The 20,316-nt window shown below is 37.5% G+C and overlaps 1 protein-coding gene across 4 annotated transcripts in view; it reads right to left on the bottom strand.

Annotated features, from left to right (window-relative positions):
• SKOR2 (SKI family transcriptional corepressor 2) overlaps positions 1–12,965 on the bottom strand; it is a 42,520-nt gene extending 29,555 nt beyond the window's left edge. For 3 of the 4 annotated variants that reach the window (XM_066601840.1, XM_066601841.1, XM_066601842.1), the window contains exons 1-3: positions 12,861–12,965; positions 955–2,757; positions 522–579 (exon numbers count right to left, since the gene is read on the bottom strand). In XM_066601840.1, coding sequence (XP_066457937.1) covers positions 522–579; positions 955–2,757; positions 12,861–12,911 — 1,912 coding nt within the window. In that variant the 5' untranslated portion in view covers positions 12,912–12,965. Of the gene's footprint in view, positions 1–521; positions 580–954; positions 2,758–6,316; positions 6,415–12,860 lie in introns of those variants that run through there. The other variant, XM_066601843.1, reaches the window with a different exon arrangement.
• Positions 12,966–20,316: the final 7,351 nt, after the last annotated feature.

Genomic DNA, 20,316 nt, shown 5'->3' with positions numbered 1-20,316 from the left:
ATAGATATGAGATAGATAGATAGATAGATATGAGATAGATATTAGATAGATAGATAGATAGATATGAGATAGATATTAGATAGATAGATAGATAAATATGCAACATCTAGCCATTAGATAAACTACTTAATATGACATTTATATGGGATCTATCTATCTCATATCTATCTATCTAATTATCTATCTATGTCATATCTATCTATCTATCTATCTATCTATCTATCTTATATCTATCTATCTATCTCATATCTATCTATCTATCTTATATCTATCTATCTATCTCATATCTATCTATCTACTTAGTTCATTGTTCATTTCAGGAAATTAAATACATAATTAATCCACTTGCTGATATAACATTTATCAATATTGGAATTTCTATTTCTCAGTGCACTTTACCCTGAACAAAATAAAATCCAACACTAAAAAAACCTGGGGTATAATCCTTAAGATTTAGATAGGAGTAAACAGTGCAGTCTGTGGCCAGCAGGAGGTTAATGATGGACCATGGCTCCTCTTACCTGAGTAGGAGTCTTCTTTGGAGGATACGTTTCCATTGTCTTCTTTGCTTTTCTGTTTCTACAAGAAAGAAACATAACATATAGGAAGGTATAGAGAAGTTGATAAAGAGTACATGTGTGGGGTTATAATACACATTAGGTTCTCAGAGGTGAACTCATTATCAATAGAGTCCCCTAATTGTATATGGGAATATAGGGTAGGCTAGATACCATATGGGCCCAAGACAATCCCCCCGCATCTCCCGAACGCAGGGGTTTATTTGCATGTAGAACATTTGCTCTCTGTGGCATTGTGTTAAAGAGCAAAACACATTGAAGATTTCATTTCTGTAGGGCATCTAGTTATCAATCTTATTATGCAGACATCACCCATTCAGCCTAAAGCTGCATTTAAATAATAATAATTAGCTGTGAAGCCTGAGGGAATATTTACATCTTTGTAGCAAGGTTCCTCCAGTGATGTATGACGGGGGCTGGAGTCTTTTGGGGTGGAAGAAGGATGTTCTGTGTTTTCCATTTTTTCGGCCTGGGTTTCACTCCTGGAGCTGGAGAAGGGAGAATGGTCTTTGCACGTTTTCTCATTGCTTTCCACAAGTCCTCTACTCTGCAGAAATTGACTGCTGAGGCTTTCCTCTTCTTCCTCACCAGGTGGCTTGTTGGTCTCCACATCCACATCCTGCTCTTCGTCCGAGTCCGAGCTATCGCTTTGGTAACTGCAGCTAGTGCCAGGAGACACATGTCTATCATTCTGGAAGTCCTCAAGGTTGCCATGCAATTTGGCAATGCTCTCAGCGTCTTTGACTACAGGCCGGAAGGCAGAGTGGTAGCTCTGTTTCCTAATTGGGAAGGAAGGTACATCCAAGATGTTGGTTCTAGCTTCAGAGGAGGGCCTGATGTCACTGGACACTGGAGAGCTGGAACATTCAGTTTCAAACAAGTTGTCTCCAGTGTTGCTGAGATTACTGGCATCACTCTGGTCTGCCAGCTCTAGGAAGGCCTGTCTCAGAGTTGGGTTGTCTGTGATGGAAGTAAGGGCACTGGGCTGAGGCTGGAGATAGGTAGGAACTGGAAGTCCTCCTGGGGTTCTTGGTGGCCAAAACATACAAAAAGGGGGGTAAAATGCATCTTTTCTACCAGGCCAGAAAAGTCCTGACAGCGCACTGGTTTTCTGGCCATTGACTGCATCAGCGTCATCTTTTTTCTGACACAAGCCAAAGGCCGGGAAGGTGTATGGACTTGGGAAGAGGGTGCTAGCAGGGAATTTTTGCAACATGCCAAATCCTTTGCTGGGGACTGGGATGACAGGGTAACTTCTTTGGGTCTTGCCTGTGATGTTGGTGGGTTCTATCTCTTCTTCTTCTTCAAACCTTGGCCTCTTCTGGTTGAGGTCTTGCCCAATCATATGTGGCAAGATCCCATTGTTTGTTTTTACGGAGCCCAGGCTTTGGCAATGAGCATGACTTAAAGCCCTCTTTCGGCTGCCACCATTGAACATTGCTTTGACATCCTCCCAGGCAAATGCCATTTCATCTGGAGGGGTCTTATCTGTAAGCTTAAGATGTCTTCTCCATGAATTGAAGTTGGCAGCATCAGGCTGGGTGTATTTAGCTTCTGGGGTTCTATGTGAATGGAAAATGAACTTGTTTGGAGAGAAATACATATTGCAGTAAGTGCATTTAATACACTTCGCTCTGGAGCTGTTGTACCTTGCCGGGATGAAGTTGCCCCTACACCCCCATGCACATTCATGACTAACATCAAATGCAAAGTTATCTGGAAGCTTTGGTGGCCTGTTTTCTCCTAAGAAGGACTTGCACAGTCTCTCAGCCTCCCTCTTAGTAATCATTCCACATCTTCTTGAAGATATGGGCATTGCTCCTGCCCTTCTCAAGATTTCCAGCTGAACTGGGGTGCATTGCACACAGGTGATACCGAGGGCTACCCGTCTGTTGTGGATCTCATTGTAGCTATAGTTTTTGAGGAGTGTGTTAGAAATTTGGGCAAGGCACAACCTCTCTTGCCCATCTATGACCAGCGATACAATAGGGATGCCATACAAAATGACTTGGCTGACTTGGTTTGGTTTCATGTTGGAGTGACCGACTCTTGACTGAATGGAGTCTTGTTGATAGGAGCTTGGAGGAGAGGATAAGAGGTGTTCATTTGTAACTGTTAGTGGGCTGGTGGCCATTTCTGCAGATCCCAGATGAAGGAAGTTCTTCGGTCTGATTGATGTCTAAAATAAGAAGACAATTTTGTGTTTAGAACTTTCTAGATAATAGATTATAGAACTTTCCAGAGAATTGTAGCAACATAAAGGCACATTAATAGGTCTTAAAGTTTCTGTATGATTTTTACCTGTAAATGATCATATGCTGTAACACTAGGAAAAGGTCGTACATTCATATCCAGCTATCTATCCTTAAAAAGTTTCCAAAAATTTCAATTATTGAAAACAGCAACACATTGTACAACCTCAATTCCAAAAAAGTTGAGACGCTGTGTAAAATGTAAATAAATGTAAAGAAAAAATAATGCAATGATTTGGAAATCTCATCCAACCATATTTTATTCACAACTGACCATAGAACATATCAGAAGGTGAGAGGGAGACGTTTTTCCATTTCATTTTAAAAAATTGACTCATTCACAAATTGATGTCAGCAACACCTCTGTAAAAAGTTGGAACAGGACCGTATCTACCATTATGTAACATCCTCTCATTTAATAACAGTTTGTAAACATCTGGTAAGTGAAGAGACCAATTTCTGGAGTTTTGGGTTAGGAATGTATTCCTATTCTTGTATATTATAGGATTCTGCTCATCAGTCCTGCGTCTTCTTTTTCGTTTAATAATGCGCCAAATGTTTTCCATTAGTGAAAACTCTGGACCGCACGCAGCCAATTCAGCACCTAGAATTTTTTGCGAAGCTACGTTGTTGTGATAGATGCAGTAAGCGGTTTAGCATTGTCCTGCTGAAACATGCAAGGCCTTTCCCTGAATGAGACGTCTGGATGGGAGTAAATACTGTTCTGAAACCTCTATATTCCGCTCAGCATTGATAGTGTTTTTTTAAAGATGTGTAAGCTGCCCATGCTATAGGCACTAATGCAACCCCATAGCATCAGAAATGCAGGCTTATGAACTGTGATCTGATAAGCTGGATGGTCCCTCTCCTCTTGAATCCGCAGGACACGGTGTCTGTGGTTTCCCAAAAAAATGTCAAGTTTTGACTCATCTGACCAATAGAATTTTAAAAGAGCTTTGGCCCAGAAAAGACGCCCATGTTTCTGGATTATCTTGCTATATGGCTTCTTCTTTGCATGGTAGAGCTTTAACGTGCATTTGTGGATTCCACCGCAAACTCTGTTCACAGATAATGATTTCTGGAAGTATTCCGGAGCCCATGCATTGATTTGAGTTGCAGATTCATGCCTGTTTTTAATGCAGTGATGCCTGAGGGTCCGTAGATCTTCAGCATCCAATATTGACCATCGGCCTTGTCCCTTGTGCGCATGAATTTCTCCAGATTTTCTTAATCTTTTGATGATATGACGTTCTGTGTATGGTGGGATATTCAAAATCTTCACAATTTTATGTTGAAGAACATTTTCCAGAAATTTTTCCACAATTTTTTGATGCAGTTTTTCGGATTGGTGAATCTCTGACCATCTTTGCTTCTGAGAGACTCTGCTTCTCTAACATGCTCTTTTTATACACAGTCATGACTTAGTAGAAAATTGACCCTCAAGCTGTTTTTCATTAGAGCCAATTACTTTTTTGCTCCTGTCCCAACTTTTGTAAGATACGTTGCTGCCATCAATTTCTAAATGAGTTAATATTTTTTAGATGAAATGGAAAAATGTCTCCCTTCTGATATGTATTCTATGTTGTATCGTGACTAAAAGAGCGATATAAGAGATTTCCAAATTATTGTATTCTGTTTTTTTTTACATTTCTTTACATTTTACACGGCGTCACAACTTTTTGGGAATTGGAGTTGTATTATGTCATTACATTGTATCCATAATTTGCATGTGTAAACAATAGGTAATGCAGACTTTTGCTACAGGGTACTCTATGTACAAAGCAAAGGTTCCTGGTAATGTAACTATTAATTAAAATGCAATTAACCTCCTTACTGTGGTGGATAACCCAGAACTGTTTTCATTAGATCAGGATGAGGCTCAGGAATAAAATAAGGACATATTTGTGTCCTGAGATTATAGGCAATGTATATTCATGTATAATCCACTTCCTAATTTCTGTTTTCACTTTCCTTTTGCTAAATCTGGATTATAAATATTTTCTTTTTTGTGTGAATATTCAATAAATAAATAAATATATATATATATATATATATATATATATATATATATATATATATATATATATATATATATATATATATATATAATACAACCAGTAAAACCTAACCTTAAGGGCGGCTTCATACACAGCATTTTTTTGAAAACACACTTGTTTAAAACGCAATTTATTTTAGCTAAAGCCAGAAATGCATCCAGCAGGAAGGAGAAGTAGACGTCCTTTATTTAAAGCTCTCAATCTTTTTAAATCTACTTTTAACTTTGGCTCAAAAAAGTGCACCAAAATCTGCAAGTATGTTTTCCAAAAAATGCTGTGTCTGAAGCCACCCTTAATGTTACTTTTCTAAAATCACCATAAACTCTATCTGTATATACATATAAATATAACTAAGTAGAAACTAAAGCTATAAGCAAATAAAAATGATAAAATCAATAATACATGTAAATATAGCAAAATATAAATTAATAAAACAATAAATATAAACATTAAATATAAGCGTTAATAAATAAAATATAATAATGATAAAGAATAAAAATAAAAGTAAAATAAAACATATTTACATACAGTATACCACATAAAGCATAACGATATCTGTAATAAGCACAAAAAGAATAATCATTAGTTGTAACTTTGGTCAATTAAATATTTATATTATCATCATAAAAATAAACAAATAAAAACTATTATGACTCCTTCTTGCATATTATTGTTTAACACCTTATCTTTAGTACATACAGGTATATATGATACATTTTATATGTTTTCCTTTACTGTGATTCTTTTTTTTACTAGAATTGCACATGACAGTTTCATAATATTTGCTTCCTTATTTTTACCTGCTGAAATTGATTTAACACAATGAATGACTGAATTACTTTCCTCATTCAGTGACCCCCGATTATGATATGATATGTGTGTTGCTATTCACAAGCATCGGAAAATAGGCTGGTAAAGAGATGACAAATATATACAATGTGTAGTGGGACACTGCAATACAGGCATGTCCTCTCTGTTCTAATTAATCATGGGAGTGCTTGAGACAAAAAAACATGTAAGACTTTACACAATGCAGCACACAGAAATAATGCTATGGATATATATCACAAATACATAGCATTATTTGTGTATATCAATATATTTCATTGTGTCAGTTAAACAATCTAGTTGAAAACCACACACATACGTATCTTATTATACTGAATGATGCAGCAGAGCTTAGTTTATTAAGTGTTTTGCAGGTAACCCCAAGGTATTCCAGCTCACACCCCACACAATACAGCTGGATACATAGTACAACTAAGCTGTCATATACCTTTATCAGGGCAGTTCCTGCCCAGTCCAAAACTTATATCACTGCATTAGACACTATTCCCTAGCGCTAATCCCGTAACCAGCCCACACTCCGTATAAGCACAGCAATGCAAGTCAAAGCATAGGGATATGCAGATATAACAGAATGATCTACCTGCTGAAGAGCAGATCCCTCACCGGGCACACCTGGGCATGATGTGGGTGCAGGGGCACAGGAAAGCTCCTTAGGCGGCAGCTTGATGTGACATATATCCAGGGTCTCCTCTCTATTAATGATCTTCTTCCTCTTGTGACTCCAAGTTCAGGAGTCTGAGCTTCACTATGAAGAAGCTCCAACCACTGAGCCTATCTTCTTACTACAGCTCCAAGTGACGTCATCACCTTTTTTTCTATTAACCCCTTCCAGCCTGGGACTTCCATCATATATTCATGACATTCTTTGATCTGCCTTCACCTCAAATGTCATCCATATATAGACATAGATCTGATAATCCTTAATGTGCTGGAAAGATTATCTGCTACATAATTGTGACTGCTCCCGACTGCCCCTTCTACTGGGTTACAACAGCTAGAAGACCAGAAATGTCATGCTATTATACTATAAGCTAAAAACGTAACATTTCATGCATGCTTTATCATTTTATTATATTGTTAGTAGTATTACTATAATTCTATTAGTTCTTTTATTGTTATTTATTATTTTATTTATTTCTGTATTATGCTATTGTGTTATTTACTACTATTATCATTACTATTATTTTTACTACTACTATTCTAATAGTTTTTAAAATTGTTTTTATTATTCTTTACTTTTTAAGATTATTACTTGTGGGTTTTATTTAAATCTTATGGATACTTTAATATACTTCAATATAATTTGTCATTTAAAAAATAAACTTTAGTATAACTTTTTATTCTTGTAATTTAATAACTATAGTTGCTTTAAGTGAATGGAAAGATTCATAAGGATATCTTATCTATCTATCTATCTATCTATCTATCTATCTATCTATCTATCTATCTAGCAAGCTATCTAGATCGCTATAGCTACATGTATATACCTAAATACACATTATAGATACATACATGAGACACATTGATTACTCATAAGTGGATAGATAATTCATAGATATATAGATGGATAATTCATAGATAGATAGATAATTCACAGATATTTGGTAGATAACACAGTGCAGTAAATAGTGAGCGGCGTTCATAATCATTGTTTTCATAAAACTCCCCGACAATTCCCTAATATGATGAATCTGTCGCAGTTTACTGAATACAAAACCTCTGATCTTATGGCATGACAAACGACCTACTCCATACATGTTAAGAGGGACACTTTAAAACTTGTTTGGGGCAGAAGAGCCACTTTTTGAATTACTTATATAATTACACAAAAAATATATATTATATATGTATTAAATATTAATTATGCGAATTATTGTGCACATTTTACAATTTACTGAAGTCATATCTACAGTTATATTGGAAAGGACGATTTTCAAAGGCTCTCTGACTCTTTTTAGAATTAATTTTTAATACATGACCGCAAATGCGTGTGTACCGCTTTATTATGCGACATTTCCTGGATGTATCTATCGGGATATATTCCTTGCAGAGAAGTGGAATCGAGAACTGCTAAATGTCCAGCCTATGATTAACAAAAGAGGGGGGCAATGTGACCTAAATCAACACAAAAGATTCAGTGGCATTACTCCAAAATGCCGCAATCCGTCAATATCCATCCGACTACATTTGACGGCTTGAATATAGACGTAATTAACGTGTCACTCCAGACCACAAAATAAACCAAGGAAGGCAGAAAATGGAGAGATGGACTTACAGAGAAGATGTTACAGTACGTGGCCAACACCACTGCGATTTTACGATGTCAATATATATTCTATTCCAGAATTGGGGGTGTATCATTCGACTTGATATAACAATTCTAATAATATACACAATATTTTATTTTAAATAAGAAAATGTGCAAATAATAACATATGCATAACGTTGTGATGTGATGTAATCTCACAAGGTGTTATTGTAGGTGGCTGAAAAGCTTATGAATCTAATTTTTTTTTACAAAAGAAACAATACTTTCTCTTCTTTCTCTATTCTAGAGAAATTACAAAGACGTATCATTTTGGGGGTATGCAATGCACTGAATATTTTCTAACATAGATCATATTTGTGACCTGGATAACATAACTGATTCCAAAATATAGTTAATTTAAGTTATAAAAGTTATCATTATTAAATGTTGCATCAGCATTATTATAATCATTATTATTTTGCATTATTATTAGAATATCGTATGTATTATCAGTCTTCTGTATTGCCATTTTGATTACTACTATTATTTATTATTGTATATAGTATGTATTATTAATCTTACTGTATTGCCATTTTAATTAGTACTGTTTATTATATTGTATTCTAAATAGCATGTATTTTTATTCTTATTGTATTGCCATTTAATTACAGTACTGCTATTTATTCTTATTTGTATTATTATTGTCTCATTAAGTATATCCTGATCTGGTAGATTTCGGGAAACTCTACCATATTGCAAACTGGGGAGTTTTGACACTCAGCAAGTTAAATGATCAAGTGCCCCCCAATTACCCTGATGATTGTTGTTATTACTCCTCTATGCTTTTAATTATGTTACGACTGTGGTAGAGATGCTTTATTTTTACAATACAGGGTATCTACAAAGGCGATGGTCCCATCTGGAGAAGTCTGGGGCTCATTTGGCCACAGCACTCCAGGCTTTGTCTGTCATTCTGAATAACCTCTGGCCAGGTTTAACAATAGCAAGTCTGAAAGCTACATACATGGCATTCTGGGTCCCCCAATCACCCCCAAATCATAGTGTTATTTATTGGGCTTAAATATATCGTTTTAGTTACACAAAGTGAACCTTTTTCAAACATAGCTAGCTAGCTAGATTGATATTAGAGATGAATAGAAAGATAGATAGATAATGCAGTATATAGGAGCTATAGGATATAGGAGCAGACCTAAATCTTCTCCACCAAAGTAGACTATAATAATACCTACTTTGCAATCTTTTAAAACAAATCAAATGAGAATTCTTCCATTATTGGATTATTTTCTGATTCCCAGCACCAGAAATCCTGCACAGAGCACCAAAAGTGAAATCTAAGAAATGCCTCCTTATACCACAACTAATCATAAGCAGCAGAAATCCATACCGAGGTGTTTTCTATGGTGCAGGAATTGCAGTGGCTACAAAGTAACAATTAAGAAGACGAATGAATATTCTTGGAGTATAACCATGTAAAGTTAATGAGAGACTTGAATGGAATCTGTTAATAATCAGCAGATGTGGGATGACTCCTACCTACTATGCTGCTCCTGAACAAATCACTAAGTAACTATTGCAACTGGATAGAAGGAAATAAGAGGGAGATTCGCTTTCCAAAAGCAGTTTCAGGGCTGCTATTATAAAGCTGCATCCATCATTACTGATGACCACCCACTGGGATATTATTGCTTTGCGAGAGAGTATTACAATCAAGAGATTTCTTTACTTACTGTTCACAATCACTTAAAGCTGCCTGCTAATGACTGCTCTGAATTCACAGCAGAGCTTCCTGGGGTCCTTGCGAGAAGTACTTACATATCCCACAACTATACTAATTCCCCTTCTATGTCCTGGACACTTGTGACTGCACCATGTACACTATGACAGTGTTCTACACCCAATGCCCTGGCTCGAGTGGTATATTACAAAGTGCCTTGTAGTATTGACACCTGATTTCCTGCCTTTGCGAGTTATAAAAAAGATGTAAAATATAAATAGAAAACTTTTTACATTGGAACTATCTAATATTCTTCCCCTCCTCCTTCTCATCACCTTTTTTTATATTTTCAGTATAAAAACTTTTCCTCAAGGAAATAACTTTCCTTTCTTGGTTAATTAATATCACAGAATTATCAACGAACATCTATCTATCTATCTATCTAATCTCTGTCTTCATCTACATCTAGGCAATTATGCATTTCCTGTTTAACTTGTTAATATCTACTTCATAATTTATTTATGAAGGCAAGCCCTCCATGTCATAACAGGATCCGTACATTTGTAATATAGTATAATACAGTATAATTTATAGCATTTTCCTCTATTATAGTGAAACTATAGTGTATTGTATAACATTAGTCTGTTAGTATAAACTGTTGCTACAGGATAGATAGCAGTAAATTGTATATTATTTAGTATATTATGTATATTTAGAATAGTATATTATCAATAAATTCTATATAATTTAGTTTATTTTGAATGTTGTTATACAATCATAACATATTTACTAATGTAGTATTATGTAATGTGTTATCGTATAGTGTTAATAGTATATTGTACAAAATATACAATATATTGTCTATCATTTGTACAGTATTCTTTATATTTTGTCGTATTATCATCTAGTAGAGTATTCACTTATATGATGCAATAACATATGATTAGTTTAATATAGCATTAGTATCTTATCTTAGCACACATACAAGTCAGGGCCTATAATGAGAATATTATTCAGACGAATATGTCACACCTATACTCTGTGTGAATGAACCTATATCACACACACACACACACACACACACACACACACATATATATATATATATATATATATATATATATATTTATATATATTTATATGTGTGTGTGTATAAATATATATAGAGAGGTAAATAAATATATGGATATATATTAAACTGAAGTATTAGAGTAGAAAGAGCATAGCATCATATATGGTGTAGGCTACATAGTATCATTCCTACTCATCCAAGCTGCGTAAATTACATTGGCTTGATGTGAAGAAGTACGGGTATCCAATTCAAATTATACATTGTTGAACAATCCAAAGTATACATTTAGCAACCAGAAAAGTACCTTTGATTAGCCATTGTCATCATATGTCAAAGTATACAGAAGTAAGTAACAGACTTGTCTGATCTCCCTGAACTATGATTTGCCCCACCCTCCAAATATCAATTAATAGGCCTCAGGTAAGTGACCCCAGTAAAAGTAATGCACACAGCTGTATAAACCATGGACTGCGGTGTATATAAAGGATATGGAATGTGGTGCTGAATCAACAGCTCACCCCAAGGCTGGAAGGTACAGAGCTGAGAGTTAAATCAACTATTAGGTTAAGATTTATGTGGTTATCCCAATGCTATAAAACTAAAATTAAACCTAAAAACTCAGTAACAAAATAAATAAAAAGGCCCTAATTTTTTGAGGATTACCTGGACATTTGGAACAATAATGCGATTTACTGCATAATTATACTGGGAGTAAGTCAAGATGAAACGATATATAACTAAGTAAAATATAAAGTTAGATAGATAGATAGATAGATAGATAGATAGATAGATAGATAGATAGATAGATAGATAGATAAGGATAGAAAATCTTCATGATCTGAGTGCTGCTCGTGTTCTGCATGGATATACTTTCCCAGATCCTGATGTTTGCCCTCCAATTGATTGCTAAGATCACTCAACTACAAGAAGCACCTGAGATGGTCTGTCTTATGCCAAATGACACTTGAACACTGTAATCAGAGATTAATTGACTTAATCAAATCGGCCCAGCCTCAGCGATTAATCTTTTGGCAACCAAATTACACACAATTACCTCAATCTGCCTGGTCAGGGGGCGAGCTGTTTACAATCCAGCCTTCAATTAAAATCTCACATTTAAATAGCAGAAATCAATCTTGGCAATTAGAGGGGATGAATCTACAAAAGGAGAGCTGGCAGCACCACGTCACTGGGTACACAACCGTACCTGAGATATTACCTGTGTCTACTGCCGCACCAGGTCATCAGTGTGTAGTACCTGTGTCAGTCAGCACCAGGTCATCTGTGTACAGAACCAGGAGGTACAGCCAGCACCAGGTTATCATTGTTTAGTACCTGTGATCAGGAGGTACAGTCAGCACCAGGTCATCAGTTATAGTACCGTATAGTACCTGTGATCAGGGGGTGCAGTCAGCACCACGTCATCAGTGTATAGTACCTGTGATCAGAAGGTGCATTCAGTACCAGGTCATCACTGTATAGTACCTGTGATCAGAGAGTGCAGTCAGCACCAGGTCATCTATGCACAGAACCACAAGGTGCAGTCAGCACCAGGTCATCTATGTACAGAGCCTGGAGGTGTAGTCAGCACCAGGTCATCAGTGTGTAGTACCTGTGATTAGAGAGTGCAGTCAGCACCAGGTCATCTATGTACAGAGCCTGGAGGTGCAGTTAGCACCAGGTCGTCAGTGTGTAGTACCTGTGATCCCAGGGTGCAGTCAGCACCAGGTCATCTATGTACAGAGCCTGGAGATGTAGTCAGCACCAGGTCCTCAGTGTGTAGTACCTGTGATCCCAGGGTGCAGTCAGCACCAGGTCATTTATGTACAGAGCCTGAAGGTATAGTCAGAACTAGGTCATCAGTGTAAGTACCTATTCTCTGATCAAGGGGGAAGAGGGGTATAGTCAGTCCCATGTCCCACTATGCAATACTGGTACAGTCAGCACTAGGTTAGCTGTGGACAGTACCTGTGCTGTATATTCGAAGCTGGGATAGCGGTGTTTTCTAATCACTAGTGATACCTGTGCTGTAATCAGAGAGTCAGTATGAGATTATCTATGTACAGTACCTGTGCTGTGATCCGATGCTTGCTGGCTGCAGTCCCCTGTGCAATGCACATTAGATCCTGGCCGTGCAGATCATCAGCCCCAGTCCCATTTGGTTTCAGCTTTTGTCTGTGATCTGAAGCTGCTGTAGTCACTTTCCTCCAGTGCAGGAGTCGGATGTTGAACGCCTTCTATCAGTCAGCCCGAGCAGTGCAATACATTACCCTATCACTAGCAACGGGGGCAGCCACCAGCTTGTCACAAGGGGGGCACAGCCTCCCTCCCACTGCTGGACTGGGAGATGTCCTGGAATAAAGGAGACAAGTCCGGCTACTCTTCTCTTTTAATCTTCTCCTGCTCTATTACCCCCCTTTGGAGAGGATGAAAGCCAGAAAAGCTGAGCTTCCCTCCCTTACAACCACGAGATCCACGACTGGCTGCCTGTACACACATCATGTGTCATCTTCTCTTCTCCTGGTCTCCTGCACATGGTCTGGCTGCAATTCAGCTAGATCGTTATATATATATACACGGATTTGTGTTTTAATGCATACAGAAATAGCTATATTTGCGGTATTATTTAGTTATTTTGTATACACGTTACTATATGTGTGCACATACATTAGTGTAATATGGAAGGTTCTCTCTACGTATAATGTTCTATATTTATAAGTCTACGTGAAAGAGAATTCTATCCGCATATAGGAATGTTCTAGTCCATAATGCTATAGTGATATGTGAACTGCAAATGTACTTCTTTTGCGCACAGACCTATAAATAAAGAACATTATATGTAAAAGCCTTCCATATGCACATATTTAATAATGTGTATGCAAGATGAGTGTGTGCTATATACATACCTACCTAAATACCCCACCCAAACATAGTTGTATCTTTCTATTTACATAATCAAAAATTGACACAAATACATGAACACATCTATCTATCTATCTATCTATCTATCTATCTATCTATCTATCTATCTATCTATCTATCTATCTATCTATCTATCTATCTATCTATCTATCTATCTACACACACTATGCATATGCCTACATACTATTCATAAACGATTGTATTTTGCAAAACTATATATTTTCACATTTATATTCTGCAGTAATTGTAGATGTGCACTCACATATTGCACCCCTCTTGTAGGTTTGCTGATATTTGTGTAGTGCATTATTTTGTGTCTGGTCACCCCCTTCCCATTCATTGCTGTACTCCTAGGACAATCCTTATATTTCCCTCTTGTGTCCTCTTCATACATTGATTTGTGATATTTCCTCCAATAAACACAACTAAAAATCTGACAGAGAAGAAAGAAAAAAAAAGGCAGAGCCCTAATGAGTTCAATTACAATGTGGTAAACACTCCGCGCTACACTTTAATTAAGCCTGCTGTCCAATTCCAGCTCATTAGTAATTCATTAAGAGAAGAGTGTTGTAAGGAGGCGCATTGTTCTACACATTACACAGTTTATAGAACAGGGAGAGAGGAAACCTGTGGCTTTACAGCCCAGTTGACATACAAGCCATTGCATGTCCTTTTTGGCTGGGCATCCTGAGACTTTCAGTTCCCCACATTCTGTAGAAAGAATTGATCCCAGTTGTGTTTTTTCCGTCTTCTTGCAGCAAAAATTAAACAACCGTACAGGTCAGATATTATATTGATTAGTAACATACGTATCAAATAAATACACTTCCAAAATGACACTTCGCTATCATACATTACACACAAACCCATTACACATAGCGTAAAAGAAGTGTGGTAACTACACACATCACTAATATTAATCATTTCTAGTTATACTTTATTGGTATATTTAATTATATTATTATAGCTGTTATGTTTATTATACATATCTTTCATTCTGATCATTAACGTTATCATCATTTATAAATATACTAATATCTACGTCTGTTTCTTCCTCTTCTTAAGTAATACAATACACACAGGGCATACATTACATTAAAATATTTGCTAAAAAGAATTATTACTATATATAATATAAACTCATCTCAGTATGCACTTGTTAGTCACTATTTTCCTTCCTCTGGTTATTAGCGCACACATTGTTTCTTAACTTCATATTGTACAGGATTATCTTAAATATGTATTGTAGATATTTTATTTTAAAGGTGAAGAGTTTGCAATGTACTCATGTATATGTGATCATAAAGGCAGAACTGTATCCACTACCACATTCAGCCTCATATACAGTTCATTCATTGTGATATGACTGCACTGAATACTTTGGGTAAAAATGCAACTGCTGTATGGTGCAAAAAAATAAACAGTGGGAATAAATTCCACATATGAACTCCAATAGAAGAAAGGGAATGAAATAATTATCTATCTATCTATCTATCTATCTATCTATCTATCTATCTATCTATCATTTCATGGATATATCTATTAATAGGAAAGTCTTCACCAGTGGATCTATACAATTAGATTAACTGTCCTTGAAAATTAAGTGATGTGGCTGTCATGGTCGTTCATCACTCCTCGACATATTGTCCATTTGAGCTACAAGTGAACTTACAGGAAACGGCTGACTAGCAGGACAGTATAATATCTGGATGGCCACCTTCTCCCAGAGGAACATTTCACAGAGGACAGGCAGGAAAACAAGCCCATAATTCTTGTTCATCACAGCCCTTCACTGCCTCTACCTTCACCTATATTGTCTACACCACAGCTTTACCTTTACCTGTATTCTCTACTTCTCAGCTCAACCCTCACCTGTATTCTTTACATCACTTCTCTACCTTCACCTGCACATTACTTCTTCACTTCTACCTGTATTCTCAGTTTTACATTTCTTTTTTAGATGATCTATATACATATGTTTCCTGGTTTCATTTGTATTGTCTACATCATATTTGTACCTTCACATGTATTATGTGCAGCACAGTTCTACCTTTACCTATTTCTCTACATCACAGCTTAGCTGTCATCCGTATTTTCTACATCTCAGTTCTCTCTCTCCTGTATTCTGCAGATCACATCCCTACCTGCACCCATATTATGTACATAAATAACAACTCTCCCTTCACCTGTATTATGTATGTCACAGCTCTACCTTCACTTGTATTCGCTATATCATAGATATACCTTCACCTGTATTCTCCATCTCACAACTCTCCCTTCACCTGTGTTACGTGCAGCACATCTTTACTTTCACTTGTATTCTCTACAGCACATCTCTACCTTCACCTATATTCTCTATATCACATCTTTCTTCACTTGTATTCTCTACATCACATCTCTATTTTCGTCTGCGTCCTCTCTATCATATCTCTACCTTCACCTGTATTATATACATCACAGCTCTGACTTCACTTGTTTTCCTTATATAATAGCTCTATCTTCACCTGTATTCGCTACCCCACATCTCTACCTCCACCTGTCTTTTCTATATCTCATTTCTACCCTCACCTGTATTATTTATTTTTCTGCTCTACCTTCCCTAGATTCTGTATATCACAGCTCTACTGTATGCTCCATATCACATCTCCATTTTCAAATGTATTATTTACATAACCTTTCTACTTTCACCTGTATTCTCTACATCACAGCTCTTTCTTCACCTGTATCATGTACATTACACATATATCACATCTCTACTTTCACTTGTTTTCAATATATCCCATCTCTACCTTCACCTATATTCTCCACATCACATATCTCACCTTCACCTGTAGTCTTTACATCACATCTCTACTTTCACCTGTATTCTCTACATCATATCTCTGCTTTCACCTGTATTCTTTGTAACACCTCTGTATCTTAAGCCTTACTCACATGACCACATAGATGCAGCTATTTAGCTGCGTCCAAAAATTGGGCAAAAATTGCGACCATCTGAAGCATGCGATTCCAATGTATTCATTCAGATAAGCGATTTTTAGCCACATAAGAAAATTGCGCAGGGCAAAATAGCACATCCGTGACCGCTTTCGGTTGCTGATTTTGTACGCTGCGTCCAAAGATAGGTCTTGCACTATTTTTGGCTGAGACACGCTGGAAGCTCCCATAAACTCCTATGGGAGCTGAAAAAAGGGAGGGGGATGGAGTTTAGCTGCGTCCAACACTGGGAGAAGAAGACAGCTGGCTCTATTTAGGCATTAGCAGTCATTCCAAGGATTTTTGACGATCGAGGGTTTTCCGCATATTTTTTCGTCGATATGCAGCAGCAGCTTGTGTGAACAGCAGAAAATATGCGGTCAAAGATCGGGACTTGATCGTGGCTATTCTTCATTCATGTGATTTTACAGCTTGTACGGGTGACTGTAAAAACGTATACAACCGTGCGAAAGAGCCCTTAAAGAGTATTTCCGTGGAAAATACTATTGATGACCTATCCACAGAGAAGGCCATCAATAGTTGATCAGCTGGGGTATGTCGCTCGGGACCCTGGCTGATCAGCTGAGGGGCCACATGAAATCACTGAAATCAACACTAGCTGTGCCTGCAGTTACAAGCACCGGCCACTACATGGAGGTCGGCAGGGAGACTTCCGCTGCTTCAGCTCCAACCTTTGTGTATTTGCAGCGCTGACAGCATGCATCCGCTCAGCTGATTGGATGGGATCCCGAGCGACAGATCCCAGCCAATCAACTATTGATGACCTATCCTGAGGATACCGCAGGTCATCAATAGTATTTTCCATGGAAAACCCCTTTAACCTGTATTCTCTACATGCTCCGACTTTACTTTGCACTGGTGGTGTGTTTGGTTGATTCTCATTATTTTTAAAGATTCTTCAGTCAGTCTTCAGTCAGCCGGCTATGTTGTCATCTTCAGTTCAAACCTAAGATATCTCATTCATACCACGTTACACAAATCTAGAAACAAAGTGGAATAATTCCAAATAATGAATATTTTGACATGTGTGGTCGGTTGTCCGTCATGATGGATGCAGATAATTAGCTAAAAGAGGGCTGGTATTCATCATAAGACTAGGAGAACCTTCAATACCCAGCGTGTAACAATACTAGATGCATTATGTATGTGTTGTTCACATATACTGTAGATATGATTAAGGTGTGTATAAATATATTGGTCTGATTATCTGAGCCTATCTGTATTTACAGCCAGCACCAGGTACACCTGGGCATATAATGTCCCACTGAGGCCCATTGTAATATGTAAAAACATGGTCTACCTCTGTGGAACTGAGGGTAGGGTTAATGGGGTTCCCACTGTCACCCAAGAGCCCACATCCACCTACAGTAGCTTGCTTCAGAAGGGTTAGTGATTCAGGAAGTTATTCAATTTTCAAATTTGGAGTCAGGAAGGAATTTTTTGCTTATACTTTTAGTAGTGCTGCGGAATAAGTTGGCGCTATACAAATAAAGATTATTATTATTAGTAGTGTTTTTGGCCATGCTGGCGGCTATGGTCCTGCTCCATTGTCAAATAACTCTGTTTAGTGTAAAGGATATTCAGGGGTTTGAGCCACTCAGCTGATGTTACGAGATGGCTCCTAAAACCACCCCGAGCAGGGCAAGAAGTGAAGTAAACACAAATTTGTTGGGAAAGCTCTCAGCTAACCAGGGGTCAAAAGGGCAGCTCAGTGCTAATGAGTAAAATCCCATGCATTTTGTACAGTGTTTCCATATTTTTTTCCACCCCCTGTATTTCCATCTATATTGTATTTCTTGCTATTCTCTGTAGCACATATCCCTATTTTCCAACTTGGGAGGGTCAGGGTTACCCCAGGTTCCTGATGTGGGGTCACCCTCATCAAGGTGAGTGTTCTGGTTTTAGGTAGGGTCTCATTACATTAGCAGTTAGAGTCAGATTTCATTTTCCCCCACTTTTGGTTTAGTTTTTCATGTTTTGTGTCCTCCACGTTACTATAGTGTGTGTACATCCATCCTTTTAATCCCTTAACAACACAATGTATATTTAAGTCACGCAGATGCAGGGTTTGTATGGAGCGGGAGTAGGAGATAACTGTTTAAATGCCTCTGTCAGTTCTAACAGTGGCATTTAAATGTCTTGATCTATGTTCGGCCTTCCTGAACGGCCCTCGGCGATGCGATTGTAAAGTGTCGTTGGTTGCTGTAGCAGCCTGGGTATGGCTTGATAGACTGCCTGTGAGAATGCGGTATAATTCAGTATTATGATATTGCATTATACTCTATGAGCGATCGCAAGTTCAAGTCCCCTATGGGGACTAAAAATAGTTTTAAAAAGTTTTATTAATTATATTATCAGAAAAATAAAAGGTAGTTAAAGCTTTAAAAAAATCTTTTCCATATATAATACAAATTTCAAATAATTGTTTCGAAAGATACTTTACTTTTTAAAAATAGTACAGCAAATATAAAGTATATACATTTTGTGATAATTGTGCTGATCCATAGAATAAAGTTATCGTGTCACTTTTGCTGCAGTGAGTACGCTGTTAAAAACACAACCACTCTCCCAAAGATGGTGGAATTTAGTTTTTTTTCCATTTCATTCCACTTAGAAATTATTAAAACTTTTTCTGTACATTATATGGTAGGTTAAACAGTACCACCAAAAACTACAACTCATCCCGCAAAAAACAAGCCCTCAGACAGTTATGTCGACAGAAAAAAAAAGAGTTACGATTTTTTTAAAGTGGGGAGGAGAAATCAAAAACTGAAAAGAAAAAAGGGGCCGCGTACTTAAGGGGTAAAGGACAACTAATTACGTCTGATCTGGATGAGGAGTTTCGCATTGTTATATCTGAGCATCCAGCTCTGACATTACAAATAAGTTGAACTGTGTGGATGCACGTCTTTTTTCAGCATTGTGTATCATGTTAGGCTGTTTTCACATCTGCGCTCAGTGTTCCATTTTCCTGCTCCGTTCGGGGAGCAAGAAAGGGGAATCCTCTGGCCAAATGGATCCGTCTTATAAAAGAACCGAACAGTGCTAAACGGACCCCATTGACTATAATGTGACAGCTGTGGCAGAAGTCCGTGATGTACTCCCTATGTTTTCAATAGGGCTTGCGCTGCTGCTGTCAGCCCCATTGAAGGCATTTAGCAATATCGCATAATTTTCTTTGCGCTGCGAGGCATGTGTGTTTTCACTCGCTCTTGCAGCGCAAGAAAGAAAAACGCTAGTGGGTAGGCACTCTTACTCTATTACCTGGAGCTAGTGCCGTCTTTGCTCTCAGCAGTGTTGAACAATGGTCAGCATGGACCCTCATTAGTTTCATTGGGTGCTTTATTATGCTTTGTTTTCCTTAAAGAGACGCAATTCACAAATAAAGGGCGCCAAAAGTTGAAAGTTGCAAACTAAACCACTGCTCACCATGGGCTGAGGCACCAAATCAGTGCACAGTGAGCCAATGGGCATCAGGGACTAGGATACCAAACCACAATTATATCTGGACTGCAGGACTAAACCATAAGGACAACACGGATAAGAGAAGCAGCAAATCGCAGCACCCTCAACAGGTAAATCACCAAAACTAGGTGGTGCAGCCAA

Source organism: Eleutherodactylus coqui, chromosome 5 (assembly GCF_035609145.1).
Source record: "Eleutherodactylus coqui strain aEleCoq1 chromosome 5, aEleCoq1.hap1, whole genome shotgun sequence".
NCBI classification, from domain to species: Eukaryota; Metazoa; Chordata; class Amphibia; order Anura; family Eleutherodactylidae; genus Eleutherodactylus; species Eleutherodactylus coqui.
Note: the sequence above shows the minus strand (reverse complement) of the source record. Positions and strands in the feature narration are given on the sequence as shown.